General features: G+C 40.9%; 1 protein-coding gene and 1 non-coding gene across 2 annotated transcripts; one reads left to right on the top strand and one right to left on the bottom strand.

The window, feature by feature from the left end:
- Positions 1–10,795: 10,795 nt before the first annotated feature.
- On the bottom strand, positions 10,796–12,540 carry LOC133832794 (uncharacterized). The gene is made up of 3 exons (XM_062263089.1): positions 11,843–12,540; positions 11,383–11,737; positions 10,796–11,188 (listed from the first exon to the last, which is right to left on the bottom strand). The coding sequence occupies exons 1-3, from the start codon at positions 12,538–12,540 to the stop codon at positions 10,796–10,798; spliced, it is 1,446 nt and encodes a 481-aa protein (XP_062119073.1).
- A 10-nt stretch (positions 12,541–12,550) lies between these two features.
- Positions 12,551–12,657, top strand: LOC133833273 (small nucleolar RNA R71). The gene has a single exon (XR_009892665.1). It is a non-coding gene; the product is annotated as a small nucleolar RNA R71 (small nucleolar RNA).
- The last annotated feature ends 5,302 nt before the right edge of the window (positions 12,658–17,959 follow it).

Genomic DNA, 17,959 nt, shown 5'->3' with positions numbered 1-17,959 from the left:
AGAAAGGAGTGTGACCCGTCGAAGTTCGGTACGAGGTCCGGTATGCCCACAGTACCTGGGGGAGCTGTTCGGGCCAAACTCCCTTGGATTCATCCAGTCTCTTCTTAAGGCTTGCTTTTAGCGTCTTGTTGACAGCCTCGACCTGCCCATTGGCCTGGGGATAGGCTATAGAGGAGAAGATTTTAATTATGCCGTGCCTCTCACAGAATTCGGCGAAAAGGTTGCTATCGAATTGTGTTCCATTATATGATACGATCTTCTTTGGCAGCCCGAATCGGCAAACAATATTCTTGACCACAAAGTCAACGACCCTCTTTGAAGTGATCATCACCAGGGGCTCTGCTTCTGCCCAATTTATGAAATAGTCGATAGCCACCACAGCGTAGCGAACTCCTCCTTTTCCAGTAGGGAGGGCACCAACCAGGTTAATCCCCCAGACCGCGAACGACCATGGTGACGAGATCATCTTCAGCTCGACCAGAGGAGCTCAGGCAATTGTGGCGAATCGCTGGCACTTGTTACATTTTTTGACATAGGAGATCGAGTTCTTTGACAGAGTGGGCCAATATTACCCTTACCTTAATATCTTCAGAGCCAGGTTTTTCCCCCAGCGTGATCTTCGCAAAAGCCCTCGTGCACCTCCTGCAAAATGGTCTTCGCCTCCCTTGGCAGAACACACTATAGGAGAGGTAAAGAGAGGCCACGCCGGTATAATATCCCATCTATCACTGTATACCTCGGAGCCTGGTAAAGTACCCTCCTTGCATCATTTCGCCCCTCAGGTAACTTCCTTGCTGTGAGATACTCGAGGATGGGAGTCATCCAAGTCGGTCTGGCATCGATCATCTTGACCTCTGCCCCGATTCCCTCTATACTTGGTCTTTCCAAGAACTCTACCAGCACTAGCCCCAAAGTCTCCGCCTCCCCAGAGGTAGCGAGCTTTGCCAGGGCGTCTGCGTTGGTATTCTGCTCCCGAGGTATTTGCTCGATCGAGCCACTCTCAAATGCGGATAACTCTTTCTTTACCTTGGCCAGGTCAACAACCATCTTGGTTCCCCGTGCCTGGTATTCTCCTAACACTTGGTTTACCATGAGCTGGGAATCGCTGTAACACTAGACGGAGCTGGCCCTCAACTCTTGGGCCACCCTTAGCCCAGCCAATAAAGCTTCGTACTCGGCCTCGTTGTTGGATGCTTTGAATCTGAATCGTAACACCGAGTGGAATCGATGTCCCTTTGCGGATATCAATATGATTCCAGCCCCAGAGTCGTTCTCGTTAGACGAGCCATCTACGAAGACTTTCCATGAGTCTTGAGCTGATTCTTCCACCGGGTCTTCTCGAAACCCTATGCATTCTGCCACAAAACCATCCAGGGCCTGACTTTTCATAGCAGTTCGCGGTATGTATAGTATCTCAAATTGCCTGAGCTCGATAGCCCACTTCAACAGATGTCCCGATGCTTCAGGTTTCTGCAAAACCTACCTTAAAGGATGATCGGTTATGACGTGTATTGAATGAGATTGGAAATACGGCCTGAGCTTTCGGGAGGCCGTAATAAGGAAGAAAGCCATCTTTTCCATCAACGGATACCAGGATTCAGCTCCGAGAAGCCTCTTGTTGATGTAATAGATTGGCTTTTGAGACCGGTCTTCTTCTCGGACTAGTACGACGCTAGCCGCATCTTTCGTGACAGCTAGGTAAAGGAAAATAGGTTCTCCTACCGTTGGTTTGGACAATACGGGCGGCTCGGCGAAATGTGCTTTCAGGTTGAGGAAGGCACGTTCGCATTCCTCAGTCCACTCGGAATTTTTTATTTCTCCTGAGCAGGTTATAGAATGGCAAACACTTGTTGGTTGATTTAGAAATAAACCGATTAAGGGCCGCCACCCTTCTTGTCAGACTTTGAACGTCTTTTCTCGACCGGGGTGAGGACATCTCGAGTAGCGACCTGATCTTATTGGGGTTCGCTTCTATTCCCCTGGTATTGACGATGAAACGTAGGAATTTTCCTGACGCAACCCCGAAAGTACACTTTTGGGGGTTTAGCCTCATGTCGTAATCCCTCAAAATCTTAAAGCATTCGTCCAGATTGGAGACATGGTTATCGGTAGTTTTTGACTTGACCAACATGTCGTCAACATACACTTCCATATTTTTCCCGATCTGATTGGTAAACATCCTATTTACAAACCTCTGGTACATAGCTCCTACGTTTTTCAGCCCGAAAGGCATGACCTTGTAACAACAAACGTTAGTTGGGGTCATGAAGCTAGTGTGTTCCTGGTCTTCGGGATTCATGGCGATCTGGTTATAACCCGAGTATGCATCCATAAAAGACATGAGCTCGTGCCCCGCCGTGGCATCTACCAATTGGTCGATCCTTGGCAAGGGGAAACAATCTTAGGGCAGGCTTTGTTCAGATCAGAAAAGTCGATGCGGGTCTGCCATTTCCCGTTGGGCTTCGGGACCAATACAAGATTGGCGACCCAGATTGGGAACTTTGCTTTGCGGATAAAGCCGCACTTTAAGAGCCGGGCTACTTCCTCCTCTAGGGCCTCAGCTCGGGTCGTTCCTGGGCACCTTTGTTTCAGTGACTTTGCAGGCACGTTTTTATCCAAGTGGAGGGTGGGCATGATGACTCTCGGGCTGATCCCTATCATGTCTCCATGAGACCAGGCAAACACATCTAGATTTTCTTGCAGAAACCTAGTCAACTCCGCCTTCCTTTCGCTACATAGGTTTTTCCCAAGCTTCACCACCTTCGAGGGGTCTTGTGGGTTATTTACCTCCTCAAGCTCTTCGATGGCCTGGAGCTCGGATCTATCCTCGCCTACTCTGGGGTCGATATCATTATATAAGATGATACCCTCCCCTTTAGCATTCTGAGGTTTTTCTATCTCAGGACTAGGTACAATTTCTTGAGATTCCTCATTCCCGCCCTGGATGGTCATCGTCTACTGCCCGGGTTTTGATTTTCCCTTCATAGAATTGCTATAGAATTCCCTGGCAACAAGCTAATCACCTCGGACCATGCATATCCCCGTGGAAGAGGGGAATTTTAGTGCGAGGTGGCAGATGGAGGTTATGGCTTCAAATGCTATCAATGTAGGTCGGCCCAAAATAGCATTGTACGCGGCGGGACAATCGATGACCACAAATTCGAGGAGTTTTGAGACAGTCCGAGGTCCCTCTCCCAAGGTAATCACCATCTCGATTGTTCCTATTGCTGCCGACCCTTCTCCAGAAAATCTATATAGCATCATGGAGGTGGCTTTCAACTCGGTGATAGATAAACCCATCTTTTCCAGCGTAGACCAGAACAGCAGATTCACTGAGCTCCCATTATCGACCAGTATCCTCCTAACTCTCCGTTTGGCGAGCTGCGTGGCTATGACCAAAGGGTCGTTATGGGGGAACTGGACGCGACTGGCATCTTCCTCGGTGAATATGATTGGTTGCCTTTCCAGTCGTTGCTGTTTAGGTAGATGTTGCTTTGGGACGAACTCCACTCTGTTATGAGCTTTCAATTCGTTGACATATCTCTTCTGGGCACCACTGCTCGTGCCGGCCAGATGGGGGGCTCTGGAGATCGTGGAGATCTCTCCCCCTATCACAAGAGGAGGGGTGTCCTCATTTTTCTGGGGCCCGGGCTGACTTATCGGAGCTTCTGGAGCCGGTTGACCTGCGGGAACTCTATTCCGTGCGTACTGAGCCAGGGGTCCGGCTCTGATGAGAGTCTCAATCTCATCCTTCAAGTGCCTACAATCATCAGTGTTGTGGCCAATGTCGTTGTGGAATCGACAAAACTTGGAGGGGTCCTGCTTAGCCTTCTGGTACTTCAAAGGCTCCGGCTTCTTCCAGGGAAGGCGGGCAGAGTTTTCTAGGAAAATGTTCTCCCTAGTGTTTGTGAGCTCGGTATAAGTCGCGTAGACTAGTTTAAATTTTTCCACGGGCTTGTTCTTCTTCGGACCATGCTGGCCGCCCTTGCTGCTCCTTTTTCTCTTGCTTCCACCCCATTGGTTATTCTGTGTAACGGTTTGGATCATTTTCACGACATCCGTTCCCACTCCAGCGGGCTGATCAGGGGCTTGGCTGGTTCCCACGGCCGATGCTTGCGCCTCCTCCAAGTTTATCCATCCCTGGGCCTTATTTAAGAATTCATTCATGGTGCTGACACCTTTTCTCTGTATCTCTTCCCAGAGTCTGCCTCCAACGAGGATCCTAGTCCTCAAGGCCATAAGCTTGGAACTATCATTTGCGTCCCTGGCCTGAGCCGCTACATTTGCGAATCTGCTCAGGTAAGCTTTCAAAGGTTCCTCGGGCTACATTTTCCAGGGTGTCGGCTTTGACGCGGGCAGCCTGAGAAGCTCGGAATGCCCTCTTGAAGTCGGCAGAAAAGGTTTTCCACGAGCTGATGGACTGCTTTTTATTCTGCTTGAACCATTGCATGGTTGGCCCAGTCAAGGTGGAAGGAAATATCAAACTTTATGCACATCAAATTCTCACCAACTAACCTTATAACCAAATATTTCCATATGCCTGCATTACTTACTACTCTCCATTAATATAATCCAATGCACAAATAAGAATCAATAGGACTTTATAAGGGTTGTAATAGAAGGCTTAGGTATATATATTGAGAATATATATATATTTTTTCAATACACTCCCCCAGACTTTGATTTTTCAATAGATAATTGTTTGGGAGCATAATCATTTTTCACGTTCTTTATTTGTTTTCTCAATCACAATTAATTTTTCCGAATAACACATAATACAAAAATCACATTACACATTCACTCCCCTCATATAATAATTTTCATGCTCATGGTATGGGTCAAAAAGAGTAAATGGTATTTCATTTCATAGTTAGGCTCAAAAGAATGTGTTAATAAACAAAATGGTTATAAGGCTCAAAAGGGTTAGCCAAAGATAAAATTTAATAGGGTTAGCTTGAAAGGCACAACCAGTACAAAAATTGCCTATATCATTTTCCTAAATGTGCACTCTTTCAAATTTCATCTCAAATAGTAAGCAAGTAGGTTCTAGAAGTTTTTTCAATGTTTTCAATCCACAATCAAAATTCAACATGCATAAAATAACTCAATTATAAAATTTGCAATTTATGAGCAATAGATTCTTAATGTCAACAAATCACAGTGAAAAGCAAAGTAATCTAACCAAGCACACATATTGTTTTTAGAAGCACATAAATTTTTCCTTTGGATTATACTACAAAACAGTAAATCATATTCAAATGGCAATAATTATTAACTTAATTTACACTCTAAAACATGGCTCAAAACAAAAAACTAACAAAAATTAAAATGTCAAACCGTAAAACAAACGCAAAGAACACCAAAAATAAATCTCTCCCCCAAACTTAAAACCGAACATTGTCCCCAATGTTAAGTACAAAAAGAATGAGAACAGCGACTTACTTGATTAGCCACTTCAGTATGGCGGTTGTGGCGGCTGAGACGAGGGTCCCTCGAAAGGTTGAGACTGCGGAGGCTGTGGTTCTTGAAATCCTGCAAGTGACTGAGGCAGAGGCGGAGAGTAGAATGGAGCATACGGTGGATATGGTGGTGGTGGAGCAAAATAAGTTTGATCCAATTCATTCAAAGACCACCGACTCACCAGGTTGTTTAAGCGAGCCACATGGTTCACCTCATATTCATACCGCTGACCCATTTATTGATTCATCATGTGCTGCTGCTGAACCATATATTGATTTTGTTGGATAAGATAATCCAACTTATCATTGACGTTCTTCAGGCTTTGATCACTACTACCTCCTAGCATCACCATATCAGCCTCTTCTTCCATCTCTATTTCAACACGGCGTTTACCCCTTTTTCTCGTTTGTGGCACATATAGAGCAGGCTCAGGATAATCCTTCATCAAAGAAATTGACAAAGGTTGCTGCAACAACTGATAAATGTCAGTAACAAACTCCAGAACTCCAGCCTTATAACATAACATTGTTATGAAAGATCCATGGCCCAGACCTCCAGTGGTATGGCCTTTTTCAATGAACTCATTGTTTTCCTTAATCCTTGAACCCGCATTAATAGTCATTCCTGTCATGAGCGCATAAATCAGTAGTAATCAATCTTTAGTCATATCAGATACATGACTTACTGGCATAAATCGAGCACAAACAAAGAAAGCCCGAAATTGAGCCTCAATATTTAATTGACAAGATGCTATACTTTTAGGTAAAGTGCCAGATAAGTTCCAAGGAGCGCCTTCAAAACATAATTTTTTAGCCACAGCAGTATAATCAATATATCCCTTTAAAAATCTTGTATATTCTTCTTCTTGCTCCTTTATATGTGGGACATTGAAAACCTTATTAATAGACTCCGCAGTGAAAGGGACTCGCTTCCCTCTAACAAAAACCTTATCATTGTGTTTATTTCTTAAATTGGCATAAAACTCATACACCAATGAGACATTTGCCTGTGCCAATTTCGTCACAAAAGTTTCCCTCTTCCTAGCCGCAAGATTGGCTCTAACCAACTCAAAAATCTGATGATCAAAAGGGTTAGATTGATACTCCACCTCACGTTCAGGAATCAATGTTTTTCTAACAAACTTTTCATAACGCTCTTGAGTCTGAAAATTTATAAACCTAGTTTCATCATACTCTTGCTCCGAACTATCATCCCTTGGTTGGGAAATAGAAGCTTGGCCTTTCCCCTTATCCTTATTCCTTCCTGCTCTACTTTTAGGAGCCATTATCTACACTCTCAATAACACCAACCCAGTATTTTTTTTGACAACACCTCCCCTTAAATTAAACACTTTCCCTCTTCATAACCACCCTATAAATTCAATTTCACAAAACACAAAACCCAAATTCTCTAAAGCACAGCAACAAAAATCAATACCCACCAAAGGAAAGCAACAATGAAACACAATCACAAATGCAACACAAAATCTTAGAAGGAAAAGGATTACAAACACTTACTAACCCTTGAAATGGTCTCCCTTGTGCTTGATTGAGTAAAGCCCCTTGAAAATTTTAATCTTCTTCAAGAAATTAGAACTCTGAATTTTTAGGGTTAGAAAAGGTAATTGGGGAATTGGGATTAGATTTAGAGGAACGAAATTGATAAATGGTCAAAAGAGATGAAATAGAAAAGAAAATGAAGAAGAATAGTGGAAGGTATGGTGAGATTTTCTGGAAAGAGGCTGTAATGGAGGCATTGGGGTGTTGAGATAGAGAGAACACGGAAGGGAAAAGAAATATGAGGGTTTGCTGAAAAGAAATTCGAAAATCAGCCCCTTTAAAAAAAATTATGGGTCAGAGCGCTATAGCGCTACATGGTCAGTGCTGTAGCGCTGATAAGGGTATTTGGGCTATTCGGTTATGGAAATAGTGCCATGACGCTGCTAGTTTAGCGTTGTAGCACTGTGTCACAGTTTAAAAACCTCTTTTCTCTCTGGAACTAGCGTTGTAACGCTACTAATACAGCGTCGTAGCACTAATAACCTTTCAAGATGCCCTTTTTACTTATGAGATTAGCGCCAGAGCGCCCTCTTCTTAGTGCTGTAGCGCTACTGCACCACCAATTAATATTTTCCCAATCTTTTTCTTGTAAACTCTTGCGTTTTTTTTCCACGTTTTTCACTGTTCATACAATACATCAAAAATAAAAATAAAAATAATCACTAAACAAATTCCCTATACATTGTTCCAAACCAAATAAAAACAAAAATCATTAATTTAAATTACAAAAGAAATAATAAAAAAAATAAACTTAGGAATGCCTCCTAAGAGCGCTGTCTTTAACATCTTTTAGCCAAATCCTTATTTGTATTCAGATCAAAGTGGTTCCAAAATCATCACGGACTTGCATTTTTCCACCGGACCCTCCAAATAATGCTTCAACCTCTGACCATTCACCTTAAAATGTCTCGTCTTCTTACTATGAACTTGCACTGCTCCATAAGGAAGTGACGCAACTACCGTGTACGGTCCTGACCATCTCGACTTCAATTTACTATGAAAAAGCTCAAGTCTGGAATTAAATAGCAGCACTATATCTCCTGGTTGAAAATCATTCCTCAGTATCTGCTTATCATGAAAGGCCATCGACTTCTCTTTATAGATCCTTGCTTTCTCATAAGCTTAATTTCAGAATTCTTCTAACTCATTTAACTCCATAAGCCTATTTTGTCCTGCCATAAAGAGATCAAGATTTGACTTTTTCACAGCTCAATAAGCTCTGTGCTCTAGTTCCACCAGTAAATGGCATGCCTTACCAAACACCAATCGATATGCTGACATACCAATCAGAGTTTTAAATGGAGTGCGATAAGCCCAAAGTGAATCATCCAGCTTCTTCGACCAATCCTTCCTTGACGTATTTACTGTCTTTTCTAATACACCTTTAATTTCCCTATTCGACACTTCAGCTCGGCCATTTGAAATTGGATGATAAAATAATGCCTTTCTATGACGAACACCGTAGCGAGCACAAAGAGTAGTGAACCACTTGTTGCAAAAATGACTTCCCCAATCACTAATAATTGATCTAGGGATGCCGAATCGAGTAAAGATATTTTTGTCAAGGAATCTAAGTACCTCTTTCCCATCACAAGTCGGAGTTGCTGCAGCTTCTACCCATTCAGAAACATAATCCACGGCAAGAAAAATGTACTTGTCATTATACGATGACGAGAAAGGTCCCATAAAGTCAATTCCCCATACGTCAATCAACTCATATTCCAAAGTACCAGTCATTGGCATTTGATCTCTTCTTGATATATTCCCAATTCATTGACAACGATCACAACTTTTGACAAAAACATTAGCATCTTTAAATAATGTACGCCAGTAAAACCCACTCTGCAAAACTTTTGCTGCTGTTCTTGTTCCTCCGAAATGACCGTCGCGATGCAAAGTATGATAGTGAGTCAAGATTGACAACATCTCCTCTTCGGGCACACATCTTCTAGTAACTTGATCAGGAAAATGTTTATACAGAATAGGCTCCTCCGAATAAAATTTATGCAATTGTTGCCTTGTCATCTCAGGAGGTATAACCTTAGCAACCAAAAAATTTACATATTCTGCAAACCATGGAACATCCTTGCAAACACTTACTTCAAACAGTTGCTCATCAGGATAAGCATCATTAATCTGAACTTCTTTATCAAGAGAATCCTCATCAACCTCCAATCTAGATAAGTGATCAGCCACCAAATTCTCTGTGCCTTTCTTATCTTTAATTTCCACATCAAATTCTTGTAACAACAAAATCCACCGAATAAGACGAGGCTTGGAATCTGTCTTGATCATAAGATACTTTTTCGTAGAATGATCTATGTAAACAACCACCTTATTCCCAATCAAGTATGGCCTAAACTTATCAAAGGAAAACACTATGGCCAACAACTCCTTCTCTGTAGTTGCATAATTAATTTGAGCATCATTCAAGGTACGACTTGCATAATAAATCGTTCTGAATACCTTGTCAACTCTTTGTCCCAACACTACCCCAACTGCAAAATCACTGGCATCACACATCAATTCAAATGGCAAATCCCATTTAGGTGCTACAACTATAGGTGTCAAAATCAATTTCTCCTTAAGTATCTTAAAAGCTTGGTGACACTTCTCATCAAAATCAAATGGAACCCCATTCATTAACAAGGTGGACAGTGGCTTTGAGACCTTGGAGAAATTCTTGATAAACCTCCTATAAAATCCTGCATGGCCCAAGAAACTCCTTACTCCTTTAACTAAAATCGGAGGTGGAAAATTCTCTATCGTAGAAATCTTGGCCCTATCCACTTCAATACCTTTCCTAGAAATCTTGTGCCCCAATACAATTCCTTCATTTAACATAAAGTGGCACTTTTTCCAATTAAGTACTAAATGCAACTCTTCATATCTCCGCAAAACCATCTCGAAATTAGTCAAACACTTGTTAAAAGAAGACCCATAAATCGAAAAATCATCCATAAAAATCTCAATCCCCTTCTCAATCATGTCAGAGAATATCACCATCATACACCGTTGAAATGTGGCTGGTGCATTACATAACCCGAATGGAAACCTTCTAAAAGTAAAAGTACCATAAGGACATGTAAACACTCTCTTTTCTTGAACCTCTGTTGCAATTACAATCTGATGATAGCCTGAAAACCCGTCTAGAAAACAATAGTAGTTATGCCCCGCCAACCTATCCAACATCTGATCAATAAAAGGCAAAGGAAAATGATCTTTCCTAGTTGCCTTATTCAACTTCTAGTAATCTATACATATCCTCCAACCCGTCACAGTCCTTGTTGGAATCAGTTCATTACTTTCATTCTTCACCATGGTCATACCACACTTTTTAGGTACTACTTGTACTGGATTACCCAAGCACTATCAGAAATAGGGTAAATCACTCTAGCATCTAACCATTTCAAAATATCCTTCCTCACCACTTCTTTCATTGTCGAATTAAGTCTTCATTGAGCATCAATAGTCGGTCTAGCATCGTCTTCCATAAGAATTCTATGCATAACTGTCGATGGGCTTATTCCTCTTATATTAGCAAGAGTCCACCCTAGAGTAGTTTTATGAGCCCTTAACACCCTCAACAACTTCTCTTCCTCTACTTCCGAAAGAAATGGTGAAACTATGACCGGAAGAGTCTTTTTTTCTCCAAGATAAGCATAGCGGAGATGTTTTGGTAAAACCTTCAGTTCTAACACAGGTGGCTTCAAAATAGATGGTAATGGTCTTTCCGGTCCCTCACCCAATTCTTCAAACTTTTTATGCATCCACGGCTAAATATATTGTATCCACTTCAAATAACTCAAAGCCTCTTCATTATCCTCATCATCTACATCATTAACTGTAAGACTTAATTCAAGAGGATCCTTAATTAATTTTTTTCTCCCTACTACTTCTTCTACCACATCAATTGAGAAACAATTGTCACTTCCTTTAGGATAAGTCATAGCCTTCAACACATTAAATACTACTTCTTCCCCTTCTCCTTTTTGCACATCTAATAATGCCTGCCCAGTTGTTAAAAATGGCCTCCCCAAGATAATAGGAACATTCTCATCCTCTTCTATATCAAGAACTATAAAATCAGCTGGAAATATAAACTTATCCTCCTTAACCAACACATCTTCTATATTACCATGTGAATGCTTCACATATCTATCTACTAGCTGCAATGTTATTGTGGTTGGCCTAGCTTAACCCAAACCAAGTCTATGAAATACTGACAAAGGAATTAAATTAATACTTGCCCCTAAATCGCAAAGTGCAAGCTTACATTCAAACTCCCCAATCGTGCATGGAATAGTAAAACTACCAGGATCTCATAACTTTTGAGGAAGTTTCATTTGCAAAATCGCACTACACTCTCCGTTAACGCTACTGTTTCATAATCACCCATCTTTCTCTTATTAGACAAAATCTCCTTCATAAACTTCACATAGCTGGGCATCTGTTCTAATGCTTCTGTGAGAGGTATATTTATATGTAGCTTCTTAAACACCTCTAAAAACTTTGCAAACTGGTTATCCAAATTATGCTTGTGCAACCTTTGTGGATATGGAATTCTAACAGGATGCTCACTACTCACAGGTGGTACCTCCTCTTCCTTCCTAAGGTCTTTAGTAACCTTTTCTTCATTAAACTTTTCTTCTTCTATGCCTTGTGTATTTCCCTTCTGGCCTTCTTCTTCTGACTGATTCTTGTTTGGCCCTTCATACCTTTTTCCACTCCTCAAAGTAATAGCTTAACACTGTTCTTTAGGATTAACTTCTGTAGTTCTAGGAAAATTTCCTTGAGCTCTATTCGACATTAAAGTAGCCAACTGCCCTATTTGAGTCTCTAAACTCCTTATGGATGCCATGGTTTCAGTCATGAATTGGTTAAGTACATCAGGTTGAGGTTCAGCTGGTTTCATTGGCATTTGTTGTGGTCTATTTTGTGGTTGATAATATCCAGGTGGAGGATGTTGGTGTGCATGTTGCTGTGGATACGATGGTCTATTTTGGGCAGGTTGATATTGTGGCTGAGGTTGAAGGTAAGGTTGTAGTGTGTTTTGAATATTGGACCAGGAAAAGTTAGGATGGTTCTTCCAAGCTGGGGTGTAGGAGATGGAATTTGGATTATTGGGTTGTCTCAGATACTTCCCTATAGCTTGTACTTCTTCCATGGGCATGTTATTCATATCTAGAGCAGGGAATTGGTTGGGTGGATGGGTTGTAGCACACAATTCACATAGATTTTGAACTTGCATAGCTTGAGATGGGAGTGTAGTCTTTTGTAGTTGCTTTGTCAAGGCCGCTACTTGAGCAGTAAGCATTAATATGGCATCCAATTCCATCATTCCACCCACCTTCTTTGGTTGTCCCCTTTCAGTTGGCCATTGATAATTATTCATCGCCATCTCTTCTAATAGCTCATACGCCTCATTAGTACTCTTACTCATAAAATCACCTCCCGCCGCAACATCTATAATTGTTCTAGTTGTTCCATTAAACCCATTGTAAAAATTATGCACGAACATCAACTTTTCTATTCCATGGTGTGGACACTTCCTTAACAACTCCTTAAAACGCTCCCAAGAATCATACAGTGACTCTCCTTCCATCTGATAAAAGTTATTGATCTCTCCCCCTAGCTTTGCAGCCTTCGCTGGAGTAAAGAACTTGGAAAGGAACTTCTAAGCTAACTCCTCCCATGTAGTGATAGAATTCGCCTGTAAGGATATCAACCAACTCTTTGCCCTATCCCTCAGTGAAAATGGGAATAGCCTCAATCTTATAGCATCATCACTCACCCCATCCATCTTGAACGTAGCACATAACTCCAGAAAATTAGCTATGTGTAAATTGGGGTCCTCCGTTGGCATACCTCCAAATTGAACAGTTGTTTGGACCATTTGGAGAATGGTTGGCTTAATCTCAAAATTGTTTGCAGCAATGGTTTGAGGTCTAATGCATGAATGCACTCCTGTAATAGTAGGAAGTACATAATCTCTCAATGTTCTTGGTCCTTGCTCCCTTGGAACCTCTGCAGCCCCTTGACCATTGTTAGCACCATTTCCAAAATTATCAGCCATAGTAAACTCCAATCTCCTCTTTGTTTTCCGGTTCTATCTGCACATTCTTTCAATTTCTAGATCTATTGGTATAATCTCCTTTTTTCTATTGCTTCACATATACCAACGATTCCTGAAACACAATAGAACCTTGATCCAAATAAATGTTAAACATAAATTAAATTAAGTAAAATAACCAAATTAGAACAAATAACAATTAACTATGATATTGGAATTTAAGTCCCCGACAACGACGCCAAAAACTTGATCTGTAATTTATGTATGCAAGTATACGTAGTCGTGTCAAGTAGTAAATTCTGGAAGATCAGATATCGTCTCACAGAGACTATCTTCCAAATATCACTAATTGATTTTCAAATTCTATTTGGTGAATTAAAATTTAAGTGAATAATTAAAGGTAAAAGAAATACTATAAACTGTGAACAAAAATTAGAGAACTGGAAACAAGACAACGAATCAACTAATCAAAAATAAATAATAAAAAAAACCTAGGAATTAATTTCATCAACTGTTCATTCTATTAATTTAATAATCAATTCTAAATCTCTTCTTTCTATTCTAATAGCAGGTTAATATAATTGATTCCTATTCTTTTTCAAGATATAAAATCTCAATCTATATGCAGGTTTTCTACATTTCTTTGATAAACTTGAACATATAGAAGGCATTAAACATGGAAACCTAATTACTACACAAGTCATACAAGTACTTTCGTCCAATGTTCAACCTATGTCTATACAATGATAGCATATTCAATTCTCATCTTTCAAATTTTGAATCAAAACCATTAAATCAAGTAAATAGTGATCAAGTATTTACTATCATTAAACAAACATCATATAGATTAGAATAGAAAATAAGTATCAGTAGAAAATCATAATAAAATAAAATAGAAATCCCAGTGACTATATTAATCCCTAGATAAAAGAAATTAGTTCATAAATAACATGATGAAATTAAACTTCAAATAAATGATCATAAAAATCAACCTAATGAATATAGATGAAACAGAAAAACTAATTACAGCAGCCTCTTCTAATCTAGGGTTTACAAAACTCCGACTCCTCTTAAAATTGCAGACTAATGTTCTTAAATAGCCTTCCAAGGTTACCAAGTGAAAAGACCATTTTCCCTTCAAAAAGTGCTTTAAAATATGGAAAACGCGTTTACAGCGCTGTAGCGCTATTAATGTAGCGATGGGGCGCTGAAGTCAAAGCCAAATTCCCTTAAAACTTTATTCACTAGCATTTTAGCGCCCTTGATGTAGCGTTGGGGCGTTGCTCTGCATTTCTTGATAGCGATGTGGCGTTGCCTTTGTAGCGCTGGGGCACTACTACCAGAATCGATCAACTCCTCCATGTCCTTCCTAGCCCTATGGCGCTCCTTTGATAGCGCTGTAGCGCTATTGTAAGCATCCAAACTCTCGCATATTGACTCCGAAAAATAAGATTTTCTCCATCTTAACTATATTTTCTTCCACTTTCACTCCTTTTCACTCTTTTCACCAACTTAGCATGGAAAACCTGAAACATGAACAAACAAACATAATTCTTCAACAAAATAATCCTAAACTAACGAAAACCATCCTAAAACTAGACCATAAGCGAGCCTATAACTCGTTTATCAAATAAACCAGGTCGAAGATCTATCTTCGAAAATACCATATTTCCCAGTAACTAATCAAAAAAATCATCTATCCTTAGTAGAGGATACCTTTTCTTAATAGTCATCTTATTCAGTTCCCTGTAGTCTATGCATATCCTTAGAGAACCATCCTTCTTCATCACAAATAGGACCGGCGCACCCCATGGCGAGAAATTGGGTCTTATAAAACCTAAGTCTAACAACTCCTATAATTGTACCTTCAGTTCCTTCAACTCTATTGGGGTGCTCTAGACACTAGCTATGTCCCTGGTGCCAGCTCAATAACAAATTCTATCTTTGTGTGTGGTGTAAACCTTGGTAATTCCTCTGAAAACACATCTAGGAATTCGCAGACTAACCTAGTCTCTTCTAGTCACACTAGCACGACCTGACTAGTATCCACCACGTTGGCCAGGAATCCTATGCAACCTCTTCACAATAGGTCCTAGTCCTCATTGCTTAAATCATAGGTACATGGGGTCCATGGACAGTGCCAACAAATACAAAGGGGTCCTCACCCTCAAGATCAAAGGTTACCATCTTCTTTGTACAATCAATGGTTGCCCCGTATCTAGCTAACAAGTCCATCCCCTAAATCATATCAAAGTCGGTCATAACCAACTCTATCAAGTCAACTGACAACTCTCTGCTGTCCACTATCATTGGCAGTGATCTGACCCATCTCTTGGAAACTACTAACTCCTCAGTGGGTAATAATCCTGAACCCCACAACATAATAATCACATGGCCTACACAGTCTATCAATAATCCTACTAGAAACATAAGAGTGTGTAGCACCAGAGTCAATCAGTACAGTATAAGAAGAGTCAGCACTAGAAAGCTGACCTGTCACCACTAAGGGTCTAGCCTCAGCCTCAACATGCGTCAGTGCGAACACTCGAGCTGGAGTTGAGTTGTCCGCCTTTTTCGGCTCCTCTTTCTTCATTCTTGGATAGTCTTTCTTGAGATGCCCCACGATTCCACATAAAAAGTAGGCCTTCACTTGACACTCCCCCAGATAACATCTTCTACATCTGGCGGACTCTAGATATGTCCTCCAGCTCGCATTGCCGTTCTGGCAGCCAATTTGTACACCCCATGCCTCCTATTAGTGTCGGAAGCCAAAACAGTATCTGGTGTCTTCCTTTTCTGGTCACTAGGGCCTCCGCCCCTACTAGATCATGTAAAGGGAGGTCCCACTCTCCTGATATCCCTTCTGGTCGCGTTCTCGTGCCAGATCTTGTTCTTAGTGCCCTTTGCACTAAGGGTTGTATCTACCACCTGAACGTATGTCGCTCTAGGCACTGTTGTTATTCTGACATCCCAAGCTATGATAGAGTTCTGCCCCCTAAGGAATCTCTCATTCCTGGTCACATCAGTAGGCACCAAGTCCATGGCAAACTTGGCTAACCTATAAAACTTCAGGGCGTATTCTTTTACTGACATATTTCCTTGAAACAAACTGTTGAATTCATCTGCCTTCGTAGCTTTCACTGCATCATTATAATATTTCTCATTAAACAAATTCCTGAATTCTTCCCAATTCATTGTAGTTACTTCCCTAGTCTAGAACACCACCTTCCACCAGATTCAGGCATCCTCCCGAAACATGTACGTGGTACAGGCCACCCTTTCGTTTCCCACCACCCTCATAAATTCTAGGATGGATGTGATCATACTCATCCACTGTTCGGCCTTGAGTGGATCTGCAGTACCCTAAAAGACCAGAGGGTGCTGCTTCCTAAACCGTTCATATAACAACTCCCAACAGCTCTAATCCTTGTCTGATGTTGTTGTTCAGTATTGTAACAACAAGTGGGGCCTCTGACGCAGCGTTCCCTGCTGGAACCTGATGTTTCCTCAACTGACAAATCTCTTCTTCCTGCCTCTACAACCTAGCTTGCATATCAGCAAACATCTGTTGCCAGTTTTCAGGAGCTGACGGAAGGTTCTGACCTTGGTCATTACTTCCGACCTAATTTTCAGTGCTGGCTGGCTCATTCGATTGCCATGAATGCTTCCAAGTCTATCTACAATCAATGACTCGGCTTATCAAGCAATAGTAACAATATTCCATGCCAACCCACGGTCCAAAACCGATCAAATAAGCATTCACATGCATCGACAATGCTAATAAGCATCCCAATAAATCTCACACATATACGCGCATGCTAATAAGCATGGCGATTCATATTCATGCTCAATCAAGGTGCTAATAAGCACGTTCTTAACATTCACAAGCATCAATAGTGCTAATAAGCACATTCTTGACACTCATATGCATAACATAATGTTATTAAGCATTTCCAGCATTCAAGAGCAATAATGATGCTAATAAGCATGTCTATGGCATCTAAAAGCCACAATTGCGCTAATAAGGACATCTTTAACATGCATACAATAGTCAAGGGCCAGGCCCTATCAGAATAGCTCATGCTTCCTAATTAGACAGACATGTAAGGCACTTATATTTCATTTAAGAATTTGCACACATAACTATATTAATAGCTACCAAACCCTGCGTCGAGCTTGTCTTTAGCAGCCAGTGTACATGCCCAGTCCATCACCAGGAACCCTGAAACCTTGGCAGCTCTGATACCAAGTTGTAACGCCCCGCTAATTAGGGATTGTTACGAAATGAGTTTAAATTAGTGCTGGACTCACTAAACGAGTCATTTGGACTAAACACATGTAATAAAGCAACTAATGGTTCATGTATTCAAAATCTTGGTCGAGGAATAAACAATTCCATTAAAAGAAAACTTTACTCTTTATATTGATCCTAAAATACAAGTTTAAACATTGTTTACAACTTAGGGATTATAAAATAGGTCGACCTTATAGGAAAAACAGGGTCCAACCCTAGTTCCCACAATATCTCGATCGTCGCAGTCGAGCAAACTACATATGTACACATCGCCTCAACGCTCTCCAACTCATAGCTAGGCAAGCTTCTCTTTACCTTTACCTGCACCACATAGCACCCGTGAGCCAAAAGACTCAGTAAGAAAACATATTAACAGACTCAAATAATCAACAGAACATAAGAGCATGCTTAACAGTTGTTATCCCCAAAAATTGGAGTTCGATGACGTGGCAATAGAAATGAAAACTGGCAAGGAATGGTTGGGTGATCTGGCTTAGGAGTGACCCGGTAGACCAGTGAAGAATTTTTGACTGGCCAGTCACATGTTTGTCTGCCCAGGCATGACCATGTTCG

The sequence above is a fragment of the Humulus lupulus genome, chromosome 4 (assembly GCF_963169125.1).
Source record: "Humulus lupulus chromosome 4, drHumLupu1.1, whole genome shotgun sequence".
NCBI lineage: Eukaryota > Viridiplantae > Streptophyta > Magnoliopsida > Rosales > Cannabaceae > Humulus > Humulus lupulus.
Note: the sequence above shows the minus strand (reverse complement) of the source record. Positions and strands in the feature narration are given on the sequence as shown.

Coding starts and splice junctions, on each gene's coding strand:
- LOC133832794 (XM_062263089.1), bottom strand. CDS start 12,540: ATGTTCGTGCATAATTTTTACAATGGGTTTAATGGAACAACTAGAACA. Junction 11,738..11,842: donor TTAGAGACTCAAATAGGGCA/GTTGGCTACTTT, acceptor GAGTGGAAAAAG/GTATGAAGGGCCAAACAAGA. Junction 11,189..11,382: donor CAGTAGCGTTAACGGAGAGT/GTAGTGCGATTT, acceptor ATAACATTGCAG/CTAGTAGATAGATATGTGAA.